The 26,987-nt window shown below is 42.3% G+C and overlaps 2 protein-coding genes across 2 annotated transcripts in view; one reads left to right on the forward strand and one right to left on the reverse strand.

Annotated features, from left to right (window-relative positions):
* The window catches only part of LOC134612393 (uncharacterized), a 150,991-nt gene extending 134,006 nt beyond the window's left edge, over window positions 1-16,985 (reverse strand). Inside the window, exons 1-2 of the mRNA XM_063456744.1 lie at window positions 16,855-16,985; window positions 14,877-14,984 (exon numbers count right to left, since the gene is read on the reverse strand). Coding sequence (XP_063312814.1) covers window positions 14,877-14,891 — 15 coding nt within the window. The 5' untranslated portion in view covers window positions 14,892-14,984; window positions 16,855-16,985. The remainder of the gene's footprint in view (window positions 1-14,876; window positions 14,985-16,854) is intronic.
* A 182-nt stretch (window positions 16,986-17,167) lies between these two features.
* The window catches only part of RIOK2 (RIO kinase 2), a 40,921-nt gene continuing 31,101 nt past the window's right edge, over window positions 17,168-26,987 (forward strand). The window contains exons 1-4 of the mRNA XM_063453684.1: window positions 17,168-17,293; window positions 19,996-20,134; window positions 20,838-20,954; window positions 23,549-23,724. Coding sequence (XP_063309754.1) covers window positions 17,228-17,293; window positions 19,996-20,134; window positions 20,838-20,954; window positions 23,549-23,724 — 498 coding nt within the window. The 5' untranslated portion in view covers window positions 17,168-17,227. The remainder of the gene's footprint in view (window positions 17,294-19,995; window positions 20,135-20,837; window positions 20,955-23,548; window positions 23,725-26,987) is intronic.

The following is a 26,987-nucleotide window of genomic DNA, read 5'->3' on the forward strand; positions in this document are numbered from 1 at the left end:
ATGCCCTAATTTCTGGTAGGAACCCTTTTTCCAGTACATTCCCATCACATACTGGTCTGCATCTGTTGGGCTTGGGCGTTCAATGTTAAGGATTAATTTCATTGGTGTGCTCCCCCCAGGCTTTCTCAAAGTCATTCTCTGGAGAAGCGATCTACCATGATCATCTACTTTAGCTACGGCACTTTTTGGTTTGTAACCCCAGGCAGGCCCGGCATTCCATCCCGCCGCCCCCCAATGGTCACAATTGTGCCCCCATTGCTTGTCAACTACACAAACATATGGGTCTTTCGAATGAGGGATATCTCTATAGATGCTCTGGATTTGTGGTGTGGGAAATGGGCATTCTACAATATCACAATAGTCAAAGGTATAAGTAGCCACCTGGGTGCATGATGAATTATACCAGAAGGTGTACCCACTAATGTCTTTGGTAATGGCTACTTGCTGGGCCTTCATAAGGCTAATTAAGGGGAAGATGTACCAGAGATACATGTTTGTGCGATATTCGCTTCCTCTGGGGCAGGAGATTTCTTGCAGTGGGAAGCGTGGACCCAATTTGGCCTACCGGCCAATTTGACGGAGGTTGCGGTAATCAGGAGAACTTGGAATGGACCGTCAAATCTTGGTTCTAGGGTATTTTTCCGCACAAACTTCTTGACCAGGACCCAATCTCCGGGAAGTAGGTTATGGGAACCTGTATCCAATTCGGGATCTGGAATTGAAGAGAAAACTTGGGCATGTATTTTGTTTAGGACATTTGCAAGTTCAGTTACATAGTCTACTAAAACATCTGATTGGAGTTGCAACTGCTGCGGATAATAACAACCTAGTCTGGGTGCTGTCCCAAATAGAACCTCATATGGGGACAGTGAATGCTTCCCTCTAGGTGTGTGCCTAACACTAAATAGAGCTATTGGTAGGCTTTCTGGCCAGGGCATCTTTGTTTCTTGTGACATTTTTAACATTCTAGTTTTTAGGGTGCCGTTCATGCGCTCCACTTTACCACTACTTTGTGGGTGGTAAGGGGTATGGAAGGCTAGGGTCACCCCTAGAGCAGTCCAAATTTCTTTAGTCACAGTTGCTGTAAAGGCTGGGCCTTGATCACTCTCAATAACTTCTGGGAGTCCGAATCTACATACAATATCTGTAAGTAGGCGCTTCGCGGTTGTTTTTGCAGTGATATTGGCCACTGGGTAGGCTTCTGGCCAGCCTGAGAACATGTCCACTATTACTAGTGCATATTCATGGGGCCCACTCTTGGGCATTTGGATGTGGTCAATTTGAATTCGCTGGAAGGGGTACATGGGCTTTGCCAGGTGTTTCGCCGGCACCTTAATTGGTCTTCCTGGATTGCATTTTGCACAGATGACACAGGCTTTGCAAAAGCTATTGATCAATGTTGTGATTCCAGGTGCTTCATAATACTTCTGTATGAGGGCGGCCATCAATTCTTTTGACAGGTGCGCAGGCCCATGTGCCCATTGGACCACTGCTGGGTATAGATTTCTGGGAAGACAAAATTTGAAGTTGTTGTAGTATATTCCGTCCTTTTGGACAGCTCCTTTCTTTTTCCATTTCTGGATTTCCTCAGGAGTGACTGCAGCTTGTTGTTCTTGTAAGATTCGCAAATCAGTAGGAAGAGTTTGCAAAGCAAAAATAGGGACTTCTTCTTCTTCTTCTTCTTGTCCGGACACTCCTTCATCCACTTCCTGCAAATCCCTGGCCGCTAACTTAGCAGCTTGATCAGCCAAATGGTTGCCCTTTGCTTCATCTGTATCCAATTTCCCATGGGCCTTGACTTTCAGAACGGCCACCTCTTCGGGAAGTAGGAGGGCATCCATTAGCTCCTTGATTGCAGTGCTGTGTTTGACTGGTGTACCGGCGGTGGTAAGAAATCCTCTTGTCTTCCAAATTAGGCCGAAGTCATGTGCCACACCCAGAGCGTATCTTGAATCTGTATAGATGTTGGCACGTTTTCCTTCGGAAATTTTGCAGGCTGAAGTCAGAGCCTGTAATTCAGCTTCTTGTGCAGACATTGCTGGTGGTAAGGATGATGATTTAATAACTTCATCTGTTGTGGTTACGGCATATCCTGTATGATATGTTCCTCCTTCATCGGCATATCTTGATCCATCCACAAACAGGGTAAAATCCGGATCTGGTAATGGATTCTCATGCACAGTTGGTAAGTGCACTGTTTCCATTTTCATCTGTTCAAAACAGTCATGAGGTGTTTCTGGGTCATAATCATTCTTTATGACCAGGTCTTGAAATTCCTTTTCCAGGAAATGGCGTGGCCATGCTTCCAGAAGGTCAGTTGTTGGGTATTTGACAATACCATTTTCCTGTAGTTGTTCTTCATTCATGGTGGCCCATAGTTTTGCCATGGGCCCAAGATCATTCCATGACTTTGTCTTCAACTTGGTAACAGGAATATGTGGGATAGCGGTATCCCAATGGCGGTAGAGGTAGTTAAGTTGTTGAGGTAGCTGGACCAAGACCATGCTATTACCTTCAGAGTCACAATAAAAGTCTTGTGCAGTGAGCTTTACATCGGTCCAGTGGTAAAGCTCATCTTCATAGCAAGGTTCGGGAGTAATATTTGGCTTGTACCACATGGTACAGAAGGCGTAATCCGGGCCTTCACAAAGAGGTGTCTCATCTTCATGAAATGACAAATGTGGATGCATGACTTTCTTGATACATCCACAGAGCAGGTAGATGTAGGTTTCATCTGTGATAAATCCATAATAGATACCCCCCTCAGGGAGTGGAAGAAGAGTGGACGGATTGAGCACTTGACATCTTTGGATGGAAATGTTGTCAGGCAAAAGAAGATGACACTGTAGGCGCAGGTGTCTGGCTGGAGACACGTGCTTGAGCTGGACTTGGTTGACGATGGCAGAGATGTCATGAGGGGCCAAAACAACCAGAGGGTGGCCAAGGACCAGGTCTGAGGTCTTCTCTATGAGTTCTCTCGCAGCAAAAACAGCCCTGAGACAGGAAGGAGTCCCTCTGGCCACAATGTCCAGTTGACATGAGAAATATCCAATAGGCCTCTGGCGGCCTCTTAAGTCATTAGTCTGGGTGAGCACTCCTGTTGCGTGGCCTTGTCTTTCAGAGACAAACAATTTGAAGGGTTTGGAGTAGTCAGGTAGGCCCAAGGCAGGAGCAGAGGCAATGGCCCGTTTTAAAGCATCGAAATTGGCCAGGGCTTCATTGGTTAGACAGAACGGGTCAGACTTAAGAGCATCATAGAGAGGTTGCATAAGCAGAGAGGCTTCAGGGATCCATGCTCTGCAGTAGGAAATGAGGCCTAGGAAGGCATGAAGAGACTTTGAAGTCCTTGGAGGTGGAATGTCCAAAACAGCTCTTACCCGGTCCCGAGTAAGATGTCTGGTACCTTGAGATAGGCAATGTCCAAGGAAGATCACTGAAGATTGACAGAATTGTAGCTTGATGAGTGAAGCTTTGCATCCTTGTTCTGCCAAATAGCAAAGGAGACTAAGTGAACACCTTTTAGTAGTGGGTACATCATCTCCACATAGCAATAGATCATCCACATACTGAAGCAGGACAACTTCTGGGTGCTCAGCTTGCCATGGGTCAAGGATGGTGCCCATGGCCTTAGCAAATTGACTTGGAGAATTTTGTGCCCCTTGGGGCATGACAGTCCAGGTATACTGTTGCATTTCATGAGTGAAAGCAAACAGGTATTGACAGGATGGGTCCAGTGGGACACTGAAAAAGGCATTGGCCAGGTCAATAACTGTGAAGAATTTTGCAGATGGTGGGACTCCAGAGAGCAGAGTATGAGGATTTGGTACAAGAGGGGTGTCCAGGACGGTAGCTTCATTAACAGCACGGAGGTCCTGGACCATCCTGTACTTCTCTGGTTCACCCTTTGGAGTTTTCTTTTTCACAGGAAATAACGGGGTGTTGCATTCAGATTTACATTTTACCAGGGCACCCTTCTCCAAGAGTGCCTTGATGTGGACAGAAATTGCAGCGGACTGTGCTGGTTTTAATGGATATTGTGGTTTTCTTGGTAACTTAGCTCCTGGAATAAGCTTTACCACCACAGGGGGAACATTTAGGTGACCTATGTCCTCTGGGCCTGAGGACCATAACTTAGCGGGCACCTGTGTTTTTAATTCCTCTGGGAAATTGGACCTTAATTCTGCTGCCCCCTCACGGGGCTTTTCTAAATGCAGCATCAGAGGCAAAGAGCATAGGGCTGAAGTGTCTGATACAGACAGAGGTGTAAACATTTCTACCTGCCCATCCGGGGTAAAAGTGATGGATGCTTGCAGGCGTGAGAGGACATCAGCACCTAACAGGTTAATGGGGCATGTGGAGGATACTACAAAGCGAGCGAGCAGGCTAGAACCAACTCGCAGCGGAGTTGTTAAAGGGCTACGTCTTGGCTGGCCATCCACTCCAACACAAGAGACATCAATACTGGACAGGAAGGATGGGTCTGGCAGGTCTTGTTCTCGTAGAACACTACGGGCTGCACCTGTGTCAACTAGAAATGTGGTGGGGTGGCCTTCAATGGGTAAAGTCACTGTGGCAAGTGGCCCCCCTTTGTCCCCTGTAGACACTGCCATGACAGGGGTCACAGACACAGGCTTGCCAATTTCCTATTCATCGGGTTCCTCAACTATTGGAACCTGTTTGGTGGCTTTGGGAGCCGGGGCAGGCTTGGGTAGTTTTCTGGGTTCCCTTTGCTCCCTTTTAGGTTCTGGACAGTCATTCCTAAAGTGACCCTTTGCTCCACAATTAAAGCAATGTCCCCCCTCCTCCGGTCTGGGACCTCTTGGGGCTGGAGCGGAGCGGGATACCATGAGAGGAGCTGAAGTAGGTCTCCTTGGGGTCTGAACGGATTCCAAACCTCTAGCAACTAAAAGCAGGGTATCCAGGGGAACAACCTTATATTCAGGGCGTGCGGCAATGATTCCCTTGCGTATAGAGTCTTTAACACCTTGGACAAACGCACCTGACAGCATTTGTGAATGAATCTTATCTGTAAGATCAAACCCCAAATCTGTGAACATTTGATACAGTCTTGCATGAAACCTTTCCACTGATTCTCCTTTATCTTGAATAACATCAGTAAGGCCAGCAGCCTGATCCGCAAGTTTGTCCTTAGCCCATTCTCTTAATTGGGTGCAAAAAGTTACTCCAGAGGGGAAATCAACATCACTGCTGAGCAAATCTGTACTGAGGTGTCGGGCCATACTTGGCCAATATGCATCCCCTGCTTTGATAGCACAAATGCTCAGCAAATCACGCCATGCGGCGGAATAAGTCTTTTGAATTTGAACTATCCCTCGGTAGAAGGGCATAGGCTGTTTTTCTGGGTCAGGGAGTGATTTCATTAGAGCACTAGCTTGAGTGGGATTGAAAGCAACATATTTAGGAGGGGCCTGTTCTCCCCGACCCTTGTGGCCAAAAGGGTCATCGATAGAACGGTGAGTTGGGGCTCCCGCGGCAAGCTCCGATGAGACATGGGACACCCTGTCCATCTCGTCATCATCGAATTCTATAATATTGGCTCTTTTGCGTGGTGCAGGGCCCGAATGAGGTGAAAGGATCGGTGGTTGGGAACGAGCCCCGGATGCAGGGGTGGCTAGCGAGTCATTACCTGGGGATAGGTAGTCACCGGGGATTACCGGCATCAGGGCCGAACTGGGGGCCGCCATATTGGTGGCCGGAAAAGGTACTACATTAGGGTTAAGGGAAGAAGTGGCGGCCATGTTGGAAGAGGGCACATCCGGGGCAGACTGTGCCGGACTGGGCATGACCGGAACCTGGGGCGTGGCTTGGGGAGCGGGGAGTGGATATCCGGGATAGGGCAGGGCCATGGGATATGGGAAGGGGTAGGGCCAGACTGGGGAGGGGAAGGAGGTGGGGTATTGAGCTGGGGTGGAGATGGGAGGGAACGGAGAGGGATTGGTAGGGGTGGGTGTAGAGGGAGGAGCCGGGGCAAGGGCGGAGGAGGTGGTTAGTTGGGTGGAGGAAGAGGGGAGGGGGTCATGAACAGAGAGAGAGTGTAGGGCAGGAATGGCAGATGAAATGTTAGGGGAAGGTATAGCAGGTAGCGTAGGGATGGATGAGGATGATGGGAGTGTTAAAGATGGGGCAGGGGAAAAGAAAGATCCATCAGAATTCAGGACCGGGCAGACAGGGGAGGTGATGGGATGGGTATTGGGAGTGGGGAACATAGTCAGCTGGCTATCACTTATTGCTGACTGAACCTTGGGGATAGACATTCCCTGGGCGCCGGTTTTGGGCGCTGGCTGAGGATAAACCCCAGCAACACAATTATTATGATACACAAACAATTTCACACCCTTGTGATTTATCTCTTCCTCAACCCAACCTTCTAGCTGAATAGCCTTCGCTACTCTATACCATGCTTCAGCAGTCTTTAATAAACCATTATCTGTAAGTTTGCCTTTCTTTTCTGTCAGTAACCTACGCCAACTTTCTGGTTGCAATCTTCCACATGTCGGTACAGCAATTCTACATACTTTTGCAATTTTTTCAACACCTTTAACCATTTCCTCACCCTCTCTGTCTTCGACTAAATCACATGCTAACCAGCCCTTACTGGGCTTGCTTAAATCCTGTCCCATAATCCCTTTACCCCTATACCAGCGTCCTAGATATAGAGAGAGAGAGGGAAAACTGAACAAGAACGTCTACAATGCTCGACTGCCACCCGAGAATCGTGGGATTTTCTCAGGTGCGTCTTCCCAAAACGTAGACTAGTCACTGAATCCGCCTACCCGGGGTGGTAGACACGGATTGGAGCGAAGTGAGAAGTGTGTGACCAATCACTTCTCTTTTTAAGAGGAATGGGAGTGGATAGTATAATAATATAGGAAGTATAGAAAAGATGAAAGACAAGGAAAATCCTTAGAGACAGACACAGGAGTTCATGAGACTCCTAATTAGACAAACAAGACAACAATACAATTGAAATACAGTGCATGCATCACAGTTCAAATGAAATCAACAATAATCCCTTTCCTTTACTCGTGTGCTTACTCCAAAGTCACCTCCCTCAACCCCGTAGTGTCTCCGCTCGGAGAACGACTTTCGTAAGTCTCACTACCAGCGGCCACGGAAAACAACTGACACCGGTCCGAGTTCCGTCAGCCTCTCTCTACTCTGCAGTCCACAAGAATGTGGCCACGTCTATCCTCACTCCCGTAGTGCCCCTATCAAACCCACTTATAAGTCTCACTACCACGTGATGCGGAAAACAAGCAATGCCTACTTGAATCCCCCCAGGAAACAAAGTCCTCTGCCACAAGACTAAGCCCCCCTCACAAATAAACAGAAATACCATGTGCACAAAGAAGCTAGCTAGGCTCTCAAAGTGACACAAGAAGGATCACAGGAAATTATGAGTCTACACAAAATCCACAGTTCCAACACCCCTCTTTTTCCTTACAGCCACAGCCACGAGGCTCCTAAAAGAGGTAAACAGGTAAAGAAGACCCCCAGGAACGCATCCGCAGGTCAACCCCCCTTTTTCCTTACAACCACAATACCGTGGTTCCTAAAAGAGGTGAAACAGGCAACAGAGACCCCCAGGAACGCATCCGCAGGTCACCCCCCTTTTTCCTTACAGCCACAGCCACGAGGCTCCTAAAAGAGGTAAACAGGCAAAGAAGACCCCCAGGAACGCATCCGCAGGTCAACCCCCCTTTTTCCTTACAACCACAACACCGTGGTTCCTAAAAGAGGTAAAACAGGCAACAGAAGACCCCCAGGAACGAATCCGCAGGTCCACCCCCCTTTATCCCAAAAGAGGTAAAATACAAACAGATAGACACACACACTGAAGACCCAGGCAAGTCCCCTCAGGTCCACCCCCCTTTATCCCAAAAAGGGGAAAACAAGCAAGACAGAACCCCAGGCAAATCCCCTGCAGGTCCACCCCCCCTTTATCTCAAAATGGGGAAACAGGCAAACGATTCAAACACACCCAGGCAACAGATAGACTAAAATGCAGGTAAACAAGTGAGTAACGAGACACCGGGCAAGATATTACCTGTCTTTGATGTCCTCCCGGGAAGCAGTCACAGACACGTGGACGGGTCAATCAAAGGGGCCGGAACGTACCGGTGGCTCTGCAGAAGTCTCTACCGTGTATCTGGAGGTGATCAATCTCCCTTCCTTCCCCCTGGATTCCTCCGTCCACCCTTGTCTTCCTTAGGACGGCTCACCGGCCGGACATAGCCCGATGCCCCACGTTGGGCGCCAAGTTGTTATGGTACTTTTTGAAAGTAAACCAAAATGTTCAAAGTCTATCTGTTCCTGTCCAAATCAATAAAGTTAAATTGCGTATATACGCTGAAGTAATTAAGTCTGACACACGAGGTTCAGGTTAAAATAACTTCGAGAAAGTTTATTGGCAAGTGAAGAAAAAGCGGGCGCGCAGGCCCTTTTAAGAGGCATTTTGCGTCATCATTGATTATTAGAATATCAGCAAATAAACATCATCAATTGGATTAATTGTTAAGTGACGGAGTTAGTGTCTTACCTATTGGTTAGTAAAATTAAGAGGTTAGTCCCGTGCCCACCCATCAGAGGTGGGATTATTCTGGACACGGGTGGGGGACAAGGGGGTCCTAAGCGTCATTTTACACGGTCAGTGATATCAGGCTTTATGTCCAGGTGCAAGGTCTCTTATGAATAGAACATTTCATTACTACTGTGTTCTGTGGCCTTCAAACTGTACTATCTTACAAGCTCTTAAGGAGTAGCCGGCAAGTCTTAAGGAGTAGCCAGCACCTCCTGGTACTTGTCCTTGAAGGAAACACGGTCTTTGTCTACTGTATTAATTGGGTTGAGAAGTTCAGTCACGTAATGTAGTTTTAAAATGAACAAGTTAAGTCATGAGGACAAAATGGAGGATTGAAGAAGTCAGGTTAGGAGGACAAAATGGAGGACGAAGTCACAGTATAAAGTTAAAATGGAGTTAGTACAATAATTCAATACAAGTACAATAAAGGTTTTTAATAATTCCACATCAGTAGTATAGTATAGAATGGTCAAAGACAAGCCGAGGTCGAGGGTAACAGAAGACAGGTAAGCGAGAGACAAGCCGAATCAAGGGTAACAGAGATAAGCAGAGTAAGGTAAACAAGCCGGGTCAAAACCAAAAGGGATAATAGAATACACAAGCACTGAGTGACTAGAACAAGCTAGAACCACAACAGGGCAATGAGCTAATGAAAGAAGCTCTGTTAAATACCCTGTTCAGAGCAGTAACCACACCTCCGAGACGTCCTGATTGGTCCTGCAGCAATTGACTGACAGGTCGATCCGGGGGAGTGTCCTGATGATGACTTCCTGCCTAGATGGTGTAAAAGGCAGTCACTCCCTCGCGGCCGGCCTTGCATGACCGGATAGACCGCGGGGAAGGGAGTCATCAGACCGTCTGGATGGTGGAACAGCTAAGTCTCTACCTCTTTTGGAGGTAGAGACCACAGGTACCCTGACAGACAGCCACAGAAACTGGGTGGGGTTAGAAGGGGAGGGTTTGCAGAGGTCTCTTGACTGTAGCTTTTGCAAGCTGTTTTGAAATATACACTCCGTCAAAAAAATGCACAATTAAAATGCATGCATGTTTTAATTGGGGCTATATCCACAATGTGAATTTGCTTATTTGGGCAGTGGAGCGTCCTTTTAATACTTGCCAATTCTAAGTCCTTTCTCAAAACAGCAAGAGTCACCAGCAGATTATAAGATTATGCAAATCTGTGGACAACTCACCGAGGACAACTTCTTTATAAAATTGCTAATTAATAGAAGACATCATATAAAATTAAAAGGCATATTGCTATAAAATTTAGGGTTTTTTTGTAAAACTTTTCTGAAAATGCAAGTGAATATGAGATTTCTGTGCTTACCGGACATTCAGCAAGCAGCTAGCCACTGACACTCATTCTCACTGTACAACAATAAGGGAACATGAATAGAAATGATCCCAGTAGGAAAGCTTGCAAGCACGACACGTTCGGTGCCAAGTAGCGCACTCTAATTAGTGCGCAGTTCCGGTCTGACAAGAAGGCCTTAACCTTCTTTGGGGAATAATGAGCCAGGCAATGATTGAAGCTTAAAAATAAGCTGTGAAGAACAAGCAGGGTGCTGAGAACTATTTTAAAATGTGCTAAACCAACAGATACAGGTGACCGATCATTGAACTGTACACTTGGCAAAAGCAAGTAATGCGCTAGGGGGTAAGAAAGGGTCGCCAAAGCTTCGTTAGCTCTTTTGTTTATAAAACAAGTGACACAATCTGACCGATCATAGCACTGGGTAGTTAGTTAGTTCATCAAATTAGAAAGAAATGCAAAACTTGTTTGTCACTTGAAAAAGGAAGAAGAAGAAAAAAAAAGTACTGATATAAAAGGAATTAAAAGAAGCAATAAACTTTGAAAGGGGACAACGTGGAATTCAATTTAGGAGGGGACCAAATACATAAAATTAGATGATACATTCTAGTAAAAAATTAATATGCAAAACAAATTGAACTTTTTTACTTCTGAATATCTCTGTTCTGTATTCTCGGCTTATTTTGGTAAGGTGTCCCTTCAATACCTTCATGAAGAGGGTGAGATATTTTAGAAATATTTTATACCTACATTTGTGGCAAGTGGCTAGTTATAAAACCTGATTTGTGACTATTGTCCAAATTCTAAAAAGAATAGTTAAAGAGCCACTGCCATTTTTTGCAGGAACACGTCTTGCCTAAGGGGAACTGAAGACACATGGGGGACAGCAGAAAGGACAGCTGAGCACTCTCAATTAGCAGGCATAACGATAAACTGAACAGAGCAATACGGTCCCAAAGCAGGTTTTGAAATCAGTGGAATCTAAGCTTTTTAGACAAGGACAGAAAGTATTGGTAATAGATGCATTCATGAAAATACAGTGGACAGGCCAAGCTTAGAGAGGGGTGTCAGTGAAAGACAACAGCTGTCTAAAGTGCATGTTCTCAGATCATGCAGCCCTTGTAGAGGACATTAGAAGAGAAGGCAGAGACCAAATGGTTTTAAATAGAGCCTAAAAGTAACTGTAACAATATTATGGCTTGCTCCCCTTGACAAATGTTTTATGTATGCCTCTGTCAGTAAGGTATGGAGAATGGGAAATGTAGGGTATTGTTACAAGGAAAGAAGAGATAGGAGTAGCTTTAGGGTGTCTAATGGTTTGAGGTGCAGTTCCACTAAGTGTATCGCTGGAACTGGATCACACATATGAAGATAATTAACCTACAAACTAGCTGTTTGTGAACAGCTGAATTAACAAGCTTGTATAGAGGCTCAGCTAGTTTTAATAGCCAACTCAATGGAAACGCAAATATAGTTTACACCTGACGGAATTATTCTATAATAGATGTCCTTCCTCTAATTATAATAATTATGCAATGGAGCATTTTACCTGCGGGAGTGTTTCACTAGACACCTGGGGCTTTCCTTTGTAAGCTGGGGCCAGAATTAGTGCTATTTTAATGGGGATTTATATTCCCGATGACAGTTGTGAACGGGGTTAATTCACAATTCACTAATTCTGTCGTGTTGAAAATAGCCATTAGATGTCAGCAGCATGCCGCTTTCTACTGATTTAGCTTAGAATTCCCTTTGCTCTTATTAGTAATATTAGCAAAGGGGAGCAATTGGGATTAGGATAAGTATTAGATTTATGTTTAGGATTAGAGCCGGCAGGATTCCCTTCTGCTGACATCTGCAAAGGGAATAATTCTAGCATTATTTCTAGAGTAAGGATTATGATTAGGGTAATAGAATTAAGAATGCTACTTAGCAAAGGTGGGGTATTGTTGTACCAGGGATATCAAATTTATAACGCTCAATGCCCAGGACATGCAGCTCCGGGCGTCGGGAAAGCAGTTTTTCTCTGCTTTTAGCCCGTTTTGGGCGAGGGGGGGCTTTTTCTGTGTAAAATGCCCTATTGGGCACTAGTAATTAGGTCCTCCCCATAGGGTGGGCTGAAACTGTCAAAGAGGCAGAGCCAGCACAAACTTAACACAGCCCTGACCAATCAGCATTTCCTCATAGAGAGGTATTGAATCAATGCATGAATGTTCAGTGTCTCCATGCAGAGGGTGGAGACACTGAATGGTAGTCACATTGTGCAGCACTGCCTCAGGAAGCTAATCTAGAAGCCATCCGAGGAGTGGCCAGTGGAGGTATCCTTAGGCTGTAATGTAAACACTGCATTTTCTCTGAAAAAAACAAAACAAAGCGTCACGATTAAGTGAACCACTTCTTGATGTCAACAGTGCTTACTGTAGAAGCTGTCCAGCACTAGAATTACAGCAAATGCAGTGTGACCTTGCCTGTCTCTCTGTATCAATTGTTGGGTAACCTTCTATCAAAGAATCTCACTTGATTGATCAGGAAAAATAATAACCTAACGAGAGTGCCAACTATTGCTATGTAACTTCACTTTAGAAGAATAATAAATGAAAGAGAGGAGATAAGCTTTGGGGAAAATGCTGCCAACGTTCTAAAGGAAATGCAAAACACCATTTAGTTGAGGTTCACCGAATGTCGCCAGATTGAGCGGGACGTACTGATATATTTCATTTACTTCTAACCATAAAATTAACAGTAGATTAATAAAGGAATTTTCACTGGAGAGAGATCTACACTCCTATACGTGCAATTAGAAAATCATCCACATGAAGGACGATTTAACTGCAACAAGGATTCAGTGTGCAGGTTAGAGTAAACATAGTTTCACAAAGGGATCAATGTAGCCACCACGCTGAAAGAAGCCCTTTGTGTGCCTACATACGTGTTTTGGTTCTGTTTTGAACACCTGCATGTTATTAATGTATTAACACAAGTACTTATTTTCAGGATCTTGTAAAATCAGGTGTCTGAACCTAGGAGCTTACCCTTTCTGTACCAGAAAACACAGGGCTTCTCATCCAATGGTAATAAGGGATCATGGAGCCAGAAGAAACACACACATTTGTTTACATACTGCAGAACCTGAAAATGTCTGGTTTACCCTGTGCCCAGAACCATAAAAATTATCAAATAAAGTTCCAGGCTTCCTCTCTGCCTCCCATGCATTTTGCACAAAAGACAACATCTCTGAAAACACTTCATAAATTTAAAGTGAAGGGGAAAAAAAAAAGAAGATAGATTTTCTTTTTAATGTTCCAATAAAAAGTTGCTTGTCAACAGTATACAATGTAAAAACAAAAAATGGTAAACAAATATAGAATTTTGCTCAATTAGATTTGAAATTCAGTTACCGAGTGCATATTTTATAATAAACTTTGCACGCCCAAACCTCGAACTTCAATCACAGTAGATATCCTTAAAAACGGAATTGTACAATGTTAAAATAACAGGTCCCTCGCTGCTCTGGCAATCAAAGAGTGCAATTTTCCATCAGCGTAAACGGAATAACTATTTCAGCTGAAGAGAAGATTTCACATTTTACACAGACAAACCAAGGCTGTTTTACATCTCACTTATTTACTTTAAGATTTCCACACAGCTGACTGCTTCTCCTAGAAACGTGTGAACTCTCCTTTAAAACGGTTTAAAGGAATCTAATTGTCTGCAAATAGGGTGTCTTGCAGTAGATTCCTGGAAATGAGTAGTGGAGGAACAGAGTTGTGTATTTTAGACTTCCAGGAATACAGTATGCAAAATAACTTCATTAGAATATAGATGTAAAAAAAAAGTCTGCTTGTTAGTCAGTTTTAAAGAGATATGCTCTCATCTAAGTGACTGCTCGTTAGCTGAAAGCACTCAGGTACACTCTCAGCCAATGAGTCCCCTCTGAAAAGGCAGCATTTACAATGCTCAGCCGGCAGGGACATGCTGTATGCCCCAGAACCATTACATTAAGCTGTAGTGGTGCTGGTGCCTATAGTGTCCCTTTAAAGCAGGCCTGCACAGTCTGCGCCACCCCAGGTGTTTTGAACTACAACTCCCATGATTCCCTGGCTGTTTCATTCAAAGAATCATGGGTGTTTTAGTTCAAAACATCTGGGGGCAGGTTGAGCAGGACTGATTTAAAACATGCACCATAAAAACATATGAAGTTGCTATATTGTCTGGAGGTACAGCTTACCAAAGGGTTAAACCGCTACCAAAGGTTTAACCCTGAAGTTTTACAGACGGCACCAGTCAGCTCCTCCGCCTGCCTTCCAGCAGAGAATGACATTTCAATGTGGAAGCCTTGGACCTAGCGCAGTTGATGCTTTCAGCCTATCAGCAACACACAGTCCGAAGTGCCTGGACTGTTTCTTTAAATGTAGCAGTAATAGTACAAAAGTTACTTACAAACGAGGGGGGGTAATTAAGAGTTAAAACTGAGGGGCAAAGAACAAGTCCAAAATGTTTTCCATAATTATTCTTCATTAAAACATAGTGTTTTCAAACACGTGTTGGCTAATGAATTAGATTAAACCAAAGTGGTATAAAAAATAAAACGAACACAGACCACTTTTATGACGGGAAAAAAAGACTGACACAAATTTAGAAAGCAAAAAAACTGAACAGTTGAAAATGCACGCCAGAATTAAAATACAATCTTAAACTAAAGCTCAAATAAACGTTTGCAACTCTTTGATAAATTTACCCCAATGTTTCTGTTTATTCAACTCCACATACGTGGTTCGATTACAGAAAAGGGCAGATAAAGAGCACAAAAAGCATTTCATCGCTTGTTAAAAGGGACACTTCAAACACCATACCCACTACAGCCTGCAGTGGAGTGTCCTGGCACTATCAATGATAGCACGCCAACATTTCCATTTCATACAACACTGCTGCTGTTATGGGGAACACACTAGCATTATATACCTGGGATGACTCCATTGAGGTAGTGCGAGTAAGAGAATTGATCGAGGACACAACTGTGATATTTGGATTGGAAACTTCCTTGATAGCTCTGGATTACAAAGTCATATACTAGAAATAGAAAAAAAAATATTAGCATTCTGTGCCCATAAAGACAGATTTACTATGCAGAACAATTAACTCCCTCCCCTTCTCCATTACACGCTCACCCAGTCTCCACTCCTTCAAAAAAAAATATTAAAAACTCACTTCTTCACAAAAGCATATCAACTAAACTGTTAATAGCTCCCAGATTCCTCTCCTGCAACGGTCAGTAAAAAAACACAATGAGTCTTCTGCATGTAAGCTCATTACGCAGGACCCTCAATCCCTCTGTTCCTGTGTGTCCAACTTGTCTGGTTACAACTACATGTCTGTTAGTCCACCCACTGTATAGCGCTGCGGAATTTGTTGGCGCTATTTAAATTATAATAATTATTAATTTTTTTATTATTATTATTATTATGTCATGAAAGGTTCACTTTAGAAGTACACTCCAGGATCAGCAGTGCAGGGCTTAGCTCATTAACTGAGAGTGATCAGTTGACACTGCAACTAAGGTGTTTTTATTATTATTATTATGTTATTTATACAGCACTATCAAATTCCGCAGCGCTTTACAATGGCTGGATGAACAGACATGTAGTTGTAACCAGACAAGTTGGACACACAGGAACAGAGGGGTTGAGGGCCCTGGTCAATGAGCTAACATGCTAGAGGGAGTGGGGTAAAATGACACAAAAAGGTAAGGATAGTATTAGACTAGTGACAGTTGCAGAAGAGGAATCAGTCGGGAGCTATTAACAGTTTAATTGATACGCTTTTATGAAGAAGTGGGTTTTTAACGATTTTTTGAAGGAGTGGAGACTGGGTGAGCATCTAACGGAGGAGGGAAGCGAGTTCCACAGGAACGGTGCAGCCCTCGAGAAATCTTGAAGGCGAGCATCAGAGGTGGGAGTACAGACAGAAGATAGACGTAAGTCTTCAACAGATCGGAATGGCCTAGATGGGACATACTTGTGTATAAGGGAGGATAGATAGGTGGGAGCAGCTTTATGTAAAGATTTGAAAGCAAGAACCAGAATTTAAAACCGAGCTCTATATTTTATAGGAAGTCAATGTAGGGACTGACAGAAGGGTGAGGGCATGGGAGGTGCGGGCGGACAGGAAGATGAGCCTCGCCGCCGCATTCATTATGGACTGTAACGGCGCAAGTTGGGAAAACGTAAGACCACTGAGAAGCGGATTACAGTAGTCAAGGTGAGAAAGGACAGTGGAATGGACCTGTAGTCGCATCTGGCGTTAAGTGGGGTCTGATGCGCGCAATGTTTTTGAGATGGAAGCGTCAGGATTTGGCGATAGACTGAACATGAGGCTTGAAGGAGAGGTTGGAGTCAAAGAGAACACCCAGGCAGGGAGCTGATGGTAGCACCGTTGACTTGGATGGAAACAGACACAGGAGTAGCCGAGTTAGAAATAGCAGAGAGGTTAATAGAGCTTAATTAATAGGTAAATGTTTCTATATATTGATAAATACAGGCTGCTATATATATTAATAATAGGTAAATGTATGTTTATTTATATATATATATATATATATATATATATATATATATATATTTTAATAGGTAAATGTTTCTATATATATATTGATAGATACAGGCTGATATTAATATATATATATATATATATATATATATATATATATATTATTAAGGGGTTAATAGATCCAGGTTTCTATATATATTGATAGATACAGGCTGACATTAATATATATATATATATAATTAAGGGGTTAATAGATCCACGTTTCTGTAGATATTGATAAATACAGGCTGACATACATACATATATATATTATTAAGGGGTTAATAGATCCAGGTTTCTGTATATATTGATAGATACAGGCTGGCCTATATATAAATGTGTCTGAATGTCTCACCTGTTGCTCCCCTCCTGCTCCCTTCAAACTTTCCCCGGTTTCCCTTGGCAGCCAGGACTCGGCAGGGAGATAAAACAAACCGCACACCGGAATCTCCGCAATCAGTATATAATTAATGTGTCCATCATGCTGCCCGGCAGACAGACCCTCAGTGCGAGTCCCCGGTTAGAGTGATTCTCCGGCCTGGAGCCGTGTGCCGCCATTCCCCGCCGGCAGCCTGTGTTATCAACCTGTCAGGACCTGCCGCCAGTCTCCGCCGCGGAAGTGGAGTCTCTGTGCGTGGTGACGCAGCACGCACGGGTGAACCGCACGGGTGAACCGCAGCAGCGTGGTAGTAATCCGAGGTGTGCGTTCCACGGTCCAGGCGGTCAGCATGGGGAAGCTAAATGTGACTCTGCTGCGGTATCTGTCCCGGGATGACTTCCGTGTGCTCACCGCGGTGTGTATACCGGCCCTGGGGGGGCTTCATACACTGACTGACTAGCCGAGTATACTGATAGACTGTACTGAGAGCTCAGGGAAGGGCCCTTTAAATGTACACACAGTGAGCTATAATGTGATGTTATTATTAACACAGGGCAGTGAGCTATACTGTAATATTATTATTATTAACACAGGGCAGTGAGCTATACTGTAATATTAACACAGGGCAGTGAGCTATACTGTAATATTATTATTATTAACACAGGGCAGTGAGCTATACTGTAATATTATTATTATTATTAACACAGGGCAGTGAGCTATACTGTAATATTATTATTATTATTAACACATGGCAGTGAGCTATAATGTGATATTATTAATATTAACACAGGGCAGTGAGCTATACTGTAATATTATTATTAACACGGCAGTGAGCTATACTGTAATATTATTATTAACACAGGGCAGTGAGCTATACTGTAATATTATTATTATTATTATTATTAACACAGGGCAGTGAGCTATAATGTGATATTATTATTATTAACACCGGGCAGTGAGCTATACTGTAATATTATTATTAACACCGGGCAGTGAGCTATACTGTAATATTATTATTATTATTAACACAGGGCAGTGAGCTATACTGTAATATTATTATTAACACAGGGCAGTGAGCTATACTGTAATATTATGATTATTATTATTAACACAGGGCAGTGAGCTATACTGTGATATTATTATTAACACGGCAGTGAGCTATACTGTAATATTATTAACACAGGGCAGTGAGCTATACTGTAATATTATTATTAACACAGGGCAGTGTGCTATACTGTGATATTATTATTAACACAGGGCAGTGAGCTATACTGTGATATTATTATTATTATTATTATTAACACAGGGCAGTGAGCTATACTGTAATATTAGTATTGTTATTATTATAAAGAGCTGCCCAGGAACACAGGGCAGTGAGCTATACTGTAATATTATTATTATTATTAAAAGCTGTCCAGGATCACAGGGCAGTGAGCTATACTGTAAAATTATTATTATTATTATTATAAAGAGGTGTCCAGGAACACAGGGCAGTGAGCTATGCTGTAATATTATTATTTATTAATATAGAGAAACGTCCAGGAACACAGGGCAGTGTGCTATCCAGTGATGATATTATTTATTAATATGAAGAAATGTCCAGGGACACAGGGCAGTGTGCCATACTGTGATATTACTAATAATATTTATTAATATGAAGAAATGTCCAGGGACACAAGGAGGACTCTGGCAAATATCAGTAGCAGAGAGGTGTCCAGAGACCATCATGGGAGATGTATTGCTATAGCTGGGGATCTATCTTTTTGGCCCCCTGTTCTATAGATTAAAGGAATACTATAGACACCGAAACAGCTTGAGATGAATGAAGTGGTTTTTGTGTATAGATAATGCCCCTGTGGTCTCACTGCTCAATTCTCTGCCATTTAGGAGTTAAATCACTTTGTTTATACAGCCCTAGTCATAATTACCTGCATGCAACTTAAACAGCCTTCCTAAACACTTCATGTAAAGAGAGATCTAATGTTTAAACTTCTTTTATTGGGAAATCTGTTTAATAAAGTAAGTTATATCTGATTGAAAATAAAAACAGTTTTGTTTCCATGCATGGACCAAAAAAAATGTGATTTAAAGGGATTCTATAGTGTTAGAAATACAAATTTGTATTCCTAACTCTATAGTGCCCTCTGGTCCCCTCCTCCTCGCACAGCCCCCCTGCTTTTATGTACTCACCAGATTCCAGGCCGATGTCCCACGGTGCTTCAGCTCCTTCAATGTCATCCACGGTGGTGCCTAATGGTCATGTGCGGCAAGTGGCGTGAGCGCATAAGGCCCTCCCCATAGGGAAGCATTGAATCATTGCTTTTCCGGTGTGGACTTTACTGACACAAGATGTCTTCATGCAGAGCGTGAGCACGTCCAGCATCCGTTAGGCCACCCAGAGTCTGTAAAAATCCCAGAAGTGCCTCTAGTGGCTGTCTAATAGGAGGGCAGTCTTAGTCCTGCAAAGTAAACATTACAGTTTCTCAAAAACTGCAATATTTTACATTGAAGGACTAATTGTGAGGAGGGACACTGCACACAGACCACTTTAAAGAGATTAAGTGCCTATAGTGTCCCTTTAAAACTCCTAAATGGCAACAAATTAAGCAGTGAGACTGCAGAGGCACGACCTATACACAAAAACTACTTCATTAAGCTAAAGTTGTTTTGGTGCCTATAGTGTCACTTTAAGGATTTATTAATTGGGGGGGGGGGGGTATTTCTACTAAACAGTGATTTTGTTTAACAATGTAGTGTTCCTTTAAAATTTTATATACAGTTTAAGTGGTTCAGAGCCTGATATCAGAATGCATGCACAAAATTAAAATCCGTGATATAGGTTTATTCAGGACATATAAACACAACAATTGTGATGAGTTTTAATCTAGTAAAACACCAGTTATGCAGGTGTTCCTTGTTACATAATCTGCTTAACCCCTTAAGGTCACATGACCTGTGTGACATGTCATGATTCCCTTTTATTCCAGAAGTTTAGTCCTTAAGGGGTTAAACTGTTCCACTATTCTTTAAATATTTGAACCTACATATTGCCATGATGCTCTAGGTTTTATATTATTAATTGTTTTTTATTTTATTTTATTATTATTATTATTATAGATTGAAATGGGCATGAAGAACCATGAGATTGTGCCAGCAAGTTTAATTGCGTCTATAGCCAGCTTAAAACATGGCGGTTGCAATAAAGTTTTGCGCGAGTTGGTGAAACACAAGCTTGTTTCATATGAACGGACAAAAGGTGAATAATTTTACATACGGCAAATTGAGCAAAACACGTTTTTATGAAGTTTGTTTGCATTGTTTTACTGGACCATTTCAGGCCATGTGTATGGTATTAACCTGGCGAGCTATGTCTGTTAAGGGGTGATTTACTAAAACCTGAATAAAAAAATTAGTCTAATTAGCCAGGCTTTCTTAAGCTGAATTGGGGACATTTTTCAAGATCCGCTTTTCTTGTCTCAAATTTTCCATTTGGATTTTAATTTGCATCTTTTCTGAGTTTAGCACATAAACCTGACTGTAAAATATTTTATTATGAAAGGAATTCATTCAGAGCTTGACTTGTGGCTCAACTTTGGGACGGTTTCTGCTAGAGAAAGCCCAAAGTAAAGTTCTCATTTTAAGCTAAAAGCTCAATTTAGCAAAAAACTGTATTTATTAATTCCGAAATATTATACATTTAAAAAAAATATATCAGTATTAGAAATGTTTGTTTAATTTGGGCAAAAAGTCAACATACACCTAATTGTACAAGTATGCATTTTAATGTTTTTTTTTTTTGTTTTTTTTATGTTCTTGATTTTACACATTTCTATGTTATGGTGCATGCTGGTTATTTATTTTAAAGGTTTTACATTGTCACTGGTTTAAAGCGCACTTTTATTGGTGATTATAATTGTTTTACACATGTATTTACATTTTTATTTCACTCCTGGGTTTAGCTGTTCAGGGCTATCGTTTAGTTTATGGAGGGTACGATTACTTGGCGTTGAAAACCCTTTGTTCTCGAGCCATTATCACTTCAGTCGGGAACCAGATGGGTGTTGGAAAAGAGTCAGGTAAGTACCTTTTTATGTTATTTATTGTGGAAACCTAAAACTTTTTAAAATGTGATTCTTGACTGCAGGAAGCACCTTTAGTGGCTTTCTGGGAGACAGCCACTAGAGGCAGTCTTCACCCTGCAATGTAAACATTGCAATTTCTCTAAAACTGCAATGTTTTATATTGCAAGGCTGAGGGACACTGCACCCAGACCACTTCAATGAGATGAAATGGTCTGGTTGCCTATAGTGTCCCTTTAACCTTAACTCTCGTCCCAAGCAGGCTAATTATGCTGCCAGAGTTACACCTCCAGCCGCAAACTGCTATATCTGTGTATGTGCAGCTTTCGAAACTGAAAAACTGCACGAACACCCTCCACGAATATTGATTACTTCAAATCACTGAAGTGGTCATAGTGCTTGGAGTAACCTTTAAAAATGTCCCCTTAATGAGTGATTCAGCATACATGTTGTCTTTAAAATACACTACTAACTGTGCACTGCAAATTCTGATTTTAGTGCAGGGATGACTACACCTGTAGTGGCTGTCTCCTTGGCGCACTGCATGAGTACATTGAACGTCCTATCTGCACAAGGCCTGCAGCTCCAATGTGTCTCATAAAGAAGTATTCGGTTCACTGCTTCTCTATGAGAAGAATTCCATTGGCTAAGCCTAGGTCTTGCTGTGCTTGCGCTTGTTATCCCCAGTGCTTCTCTGTGAGAGGCATCCCATTGGCTAAGCCTAGGTCTTGCTGTGCTTGCGCTTGTTATCCCCAGTGCTTCTCTGTGAGAAGCATCCCATTGGCTAAGCCTATGTCTTGCTGTGCTTGCGCTTGTTATCCCCAGTGCTTCTCTGTGAGAGGCATCCCATTGGCTAAGCCTAGGTCTTGCTGTGCTTGCGCTTTTTATCCCCAGTGCTTCTCTGTGAGAGGCATCCCATTGGCTAAGCCTAGTTCTTGCTGTGCTTGCGCTTTTTATCCCCAGTGCTTCTCTGTGAGAGGCATCCCATTGGCTAAGCCTAGGTCTTGCTGTGCTTGCGCTTTTTATCCCCAGTGCTTCTCTGTGAGAGGCATCCCATTGGCTAAGCCTAGGTCTTGCTGTGCTTGCGCTTTTTATCCCCAGTGCTTCTCTGTGAGAGGCATTTAATTGGACGAAAAGTCAGAAATAAGTCATCAAGTATGATATAAAAAAAATAATGGAATTTGAGCAGCAGCACAGACTGTCTCGGCACTGTAAAAAGGTAAGTAAAGGGTAATTGGCATTACATTTTTAGAAGGAACTGAGGGAGACGGAGGTCTCTGTGATGGCAGGGACCTTTATTAAATATATTATTTTTGGGAATATAATTTCCCTTTAAAGGAACACTATAGTGGTTATGGTGCCCTGGTCCACTCCACTTTAAATAATGGTCCCCAAGGCGCCAGTCATCTCATCCACAAGAGCACAGCGGTACAAAGCTTTGCACATTGACAGAAAGCGACCAGCTCCTTAGAATTAGAAGCACTACAAGTTTCCTCCCTTCCTTTAATTTGAATATACAAGCCGCAGGTCTATATTTGTGGGAGGAGTTTGGCCCTATTTAAACCCTATCCCCCATCTTACCTCGGCAGTCCCGTCTCAGGTCATCACACCAACCTCTCCCCCTTATTTTAATCATTTATCATTTTTTTTATTTATCTACACTTTACTTTGGCAGGCCCTCTTTTACTTACAGGCCATACGTCATTTTTCGTCACACCACAGCCGACTTGCATCACCATTGTTATACATATGGCTTCTTGTGTTTCCGACCACAAATATGCTTAATTTTTATAATCTTAAATTGTTAGTGGTTTACCTATCTTGCAGATAGACTGCCAAAATCTCAGTGGTATGCACCACCTCTTATCTTAACCCCTTAAGGACCAAACTTCTGGAATAAAAGGGAATCATGACATGTCACACATGTCATGTGTCCTTAAGGGGTTAAAGGAACACTATAGGGTCAGGCACACACACATGTATTTCTGACCCAAAACTGTTAAAACCACTATCTAGCCCCCCGTGTCTTCTCATGCCTCCCTAAATATAGTAACATCTTACTTGTATTCAAGTCTGGAGCTGGTACCTCTGCCTCTGTTTTCTTTTGACCTGCCTGCTAATATCATCAGAAGTGGTGGGCTGATCCAATCACCACCCATAGGATTTGCTGAGACTGACAAGGAGGCAGATCAGGGGCAGAGCCAGCACAGTTCAAACACAGCCCTGGCCAATAAGCATCTACTCATAGAGATGCATTGAATCTATGCATCTCTATGAGGAAAGTTCAGCGTGTGCATGCAGATGGAGGTGATACTGATATGCTGTGATGCATTTTATGCAGCAGTAACCCAGGAAGGATCTCTAAGAGCCATCTGAGGAGTGGCCAGTGAAGTTATCACTAGGCTGTAATGTAAACACTGCATTTTCTCTGAAAAGACAGTGTTTACTGCAAAAAGCCTGAAGGTAATGATTCTACTCACCAGAACAAATTCCATAAGCTGTAGTTGTTCTGGTGACTATAGTGTCCCTTTAAGGAAAATTTAATGTACAGCTGGTAAAATGTATTTTTCTACATTCACTTAAATATGCAGATATTTATATTGTGGCAAATGATGACGAGAAGCAGATGGCTTTAAAACTTCACCGCCTTGGAAGAACATCCTTTCGCAACCTGAAAAACAAACGTGATTATCACAAGCACAGGAACAAGATGTCCTGGCTTTACCTGTCTCGTCTGGCTGCAATGAAGGAATTCGCTTACATGAAGGTAATTACTGGAGTTATAATCCTTTGTCATGTTTATAAAGAAAATACATTTTCTTTAAACATACGCATTAATGGCTGTCATTTTCATTCATTCTGTTTTGTATTTTTTATACTCTTTACGAGTTAGCATCAGTTTGTTTTACTGTCATCACATTCTTGTACCTCAAGATCTAATGTCAGCAACAAAAAATGCTGCTTATTGACCATAGCCAGTTTGTACAGCCTTGCTGTTTTTTATTTGATGAGACATTGGATTTTGGGTTAGGATCATGAAATCACATTGTCATGGCTGGACATTGTACGATCTAATACTTCTCATAGAGATTGGAAGATGTATTGGGATTGGGGACTTGCTTTTTATTTTACACCGACTTGTCGAAGCGTGATGTAAGTTATATCATGGTTTATGTACACTCCCCTTTTTTTAATGATAAAATATATCCAGCACCCAGACTCATCTTTTCCACACCTCGTCTAGGCTGCGTCACTCTGTGGTACAATCAAATGCTTTTTATAGAGGAGCATTGGATTAGACAGTTTTCGCTGCTTGGTGTGTAAGAGCGCGCTCTCAGTCCGAGTGGCGGGTAGACGTGGGAGGGAGGATATTATTAAAAGAGCAAATAACAAAAGCTGTGCTATCTATGCAGGGAGGTAGTGAGAGACTCAAACTTCACATTGAAGGTGCCCTCCCAGGGTAGAGCTGATTGCATATGTCGCCGGTGTGCAGTGCGTGCTGACAACAAACGTATTGCTTGCACAGAATTGAAATTAAGCTGCCTAAGTCACGTGTGCCATGAGTGCAACAAGCCCCAGCAAAAACCTACAAATATAGTATTCAACCAGAAACGCTGCATTACAGATTTATTTTCCTATGACAACTTCCAACAGCAGAGGTGATCATGAAGGCTGGAGTAATCCTTTATCCCCTTAAGGACCAAACTTCTGGAATAAAAGGGAATTATGACATGTCACACATGTCATGTGTCCTTAAGGGGTTAAAGGAACACTCTGGGCATCTATACATTTGATAAGGAAATTTTTCTGGCATGAAGGGGAGTGGCTAGGGAGGCAGACATCTGGAGCAAAATGTATATATTTTTTTATTTTTTGTGCAAAACCTATGTAAATTTGATAATGCAAAAAAAAATACTGCATTTTAATGAGGCCAAAATCTACAAAATGCATTAAAGTTGTATTGACGCCCGGAGTGTCCCTTTAAGAAAATAAGTTATCTATTTTCAAGATGGGAGAAAGACAAGTCTGGATTGGTTTTAATTTGCTCTCATATTCTATGTTGCTGTGTTTTTCAATTGCTTCAAGTGGCCTGTAAAGCTTTTGCAATGGTTATTCAGAACGGTGATGTGTGATAAAGCGGTTTTATGCCGTGCATGGTGATATGAGAGTGAGTTATGGTTAAAGGCTCGTTAGTTCTCGATTTGTCACTTTGTTTAGCTTGGCTCTGAGCAGCAGGTGAGGGGCATTAATTATCCTATTAACGGAAAAAGGGTCTATAGATGGGGAAAGAAGCTGCCAAGTTGAAAAGCACATTGCATTCGAGACAGAATTTTACATTCTGTTCTACTGAACGTGTTTGGCGTGAGTGAAACTCTGTTAACCACTCACATTGAGACCTTTAATGACATTGGTTTCTTTAATGGTTTTGAAGAAATTAGGAAATCGCTAGTTTGTTGCACAAAGTCCAAAGTAAGCAAGAGATGTCATTTATGACATTTATTGCCAGGACAACGTCTGCATGGCTGCACACACTGTATCTTATAACACTGATTGTCAGGTCTTCAAACTGCCGACACATTGTGCAAACATTTTTTTTTTCTTTTTCTTAAATGAGTGTTCTATGACTTGGAATACTCTAAGGGGGCTGCTTTACCTCTCATTCAAGAACAACATTCAGTTCTGTTGAATTTGACTTACTGTGAATATTTTTAGAGACCAAGAGCCTCCGTAAACATTTGTATTGTAACACCTCAGAATGCAACAGGAATTCACATTTGTGGAGCCGTGACTTCTTGGCTTGAGATTTGTTTGTCTGAGTGCTCTACTCTTACTCTGAGGGTTGAATTTGTTAGTCTTTTTTGATTTTGGAGATAGTTCAGGACTAGCCTTTACCCCTCATTTCTATTCTGAATATTTACAGTGGTTTAATGTTCGTTTTATCAGGCTAGGACAGTAGCGAAATCTTTAACGATATCGAGCTGGTAAACCGAGAATTGACATGCAGTTCTATGACGTGCAAATTTTAGGACGCATGAGGATAGATCCTACAATCCTGCTGTTTAGACATAATGTCTGCAATCCCCCTGTTAATGCTCCTAAATTCTAAGGAATCAGGGGGTTTAAGGAATTAACACACACACACACACACAAGCAGTAACCAAGACTCATGATAATCTTATTTAGCATCCTGCTCTTGATGCCAGAAGAAAAATGTGTTTTGATTCGTTCATTTTTTAATTTGTATTTCTCTGAAATCCATAAATTACTTTGAAACAACATTTTAAAAAGTGCTTCTGAAATTCTTCTAACCATTATTCCCTGATTGGGCGGGGTTTAGCAAACATTTTCCTGTTTTCATATCCTTAAAAATTGCAATCCCACATAAAGGTACACAATTTGGGAGCTATCTATTAAACAGCTAAAGAGATAAAAGACCAATATTAATATAAATGGTTTTTCCTATTGTTGATCTTTTAGCTGTTTAGAAGATAGCTCCCTAATTTGCTATCTGGTGCATATCCCATACATTCTATATACATTATACATGCAACATATGCATTCTATATGTGGGATTCCCATATATAAGGATACCAAAATAGCGAGCTATCAACAAACCACAACTCCCTTCTTAATTTTGTACCCTTAAATATGGCAATTGCATATATGTGTATAGAATGTGTGTGATAGACACAAGACCCCAAATTAAGTAGCTATTTACTAAACAGCTGAAACATCAACATTTAAGCCCTTCTTGTCATTTTGTTAATCTTTCAGGTTGTTTAGTAGATAACTCCCGAATCAATGCAAATGAATCGGAAACGTTTCAAGTCATTACGGATCAATTTTATTTATCATGAAACAAAATTGCACATGTTTAAAGGACCACTATAGTGCCAGGAAAACATACTCGTTTTCTTTGCTCTATAGAGTCCTTGGGTCACCCTCACTCTCTGGGCCCCCCTCCCGCCAGGCTCTAGGGTGAGGAAGGGGTTAATCCCTTACCTTTTTTCCGGCGCTGGGGACTCTCCT

Source organism: Pelobates fuscus, chromosome 5 (assembly GCF_036172605.1).
Source record: "Pelobates fuscus isolate aPelFus1 chromosome 5, aPelFus1.pri, whole genome shotgun sequence".
Lineage (NCBI taxonomy): Eukaryota > Metazoa > Chordata > Amphibia > Anura > Pelobatidae > Pelobates > Pelobates fuscus.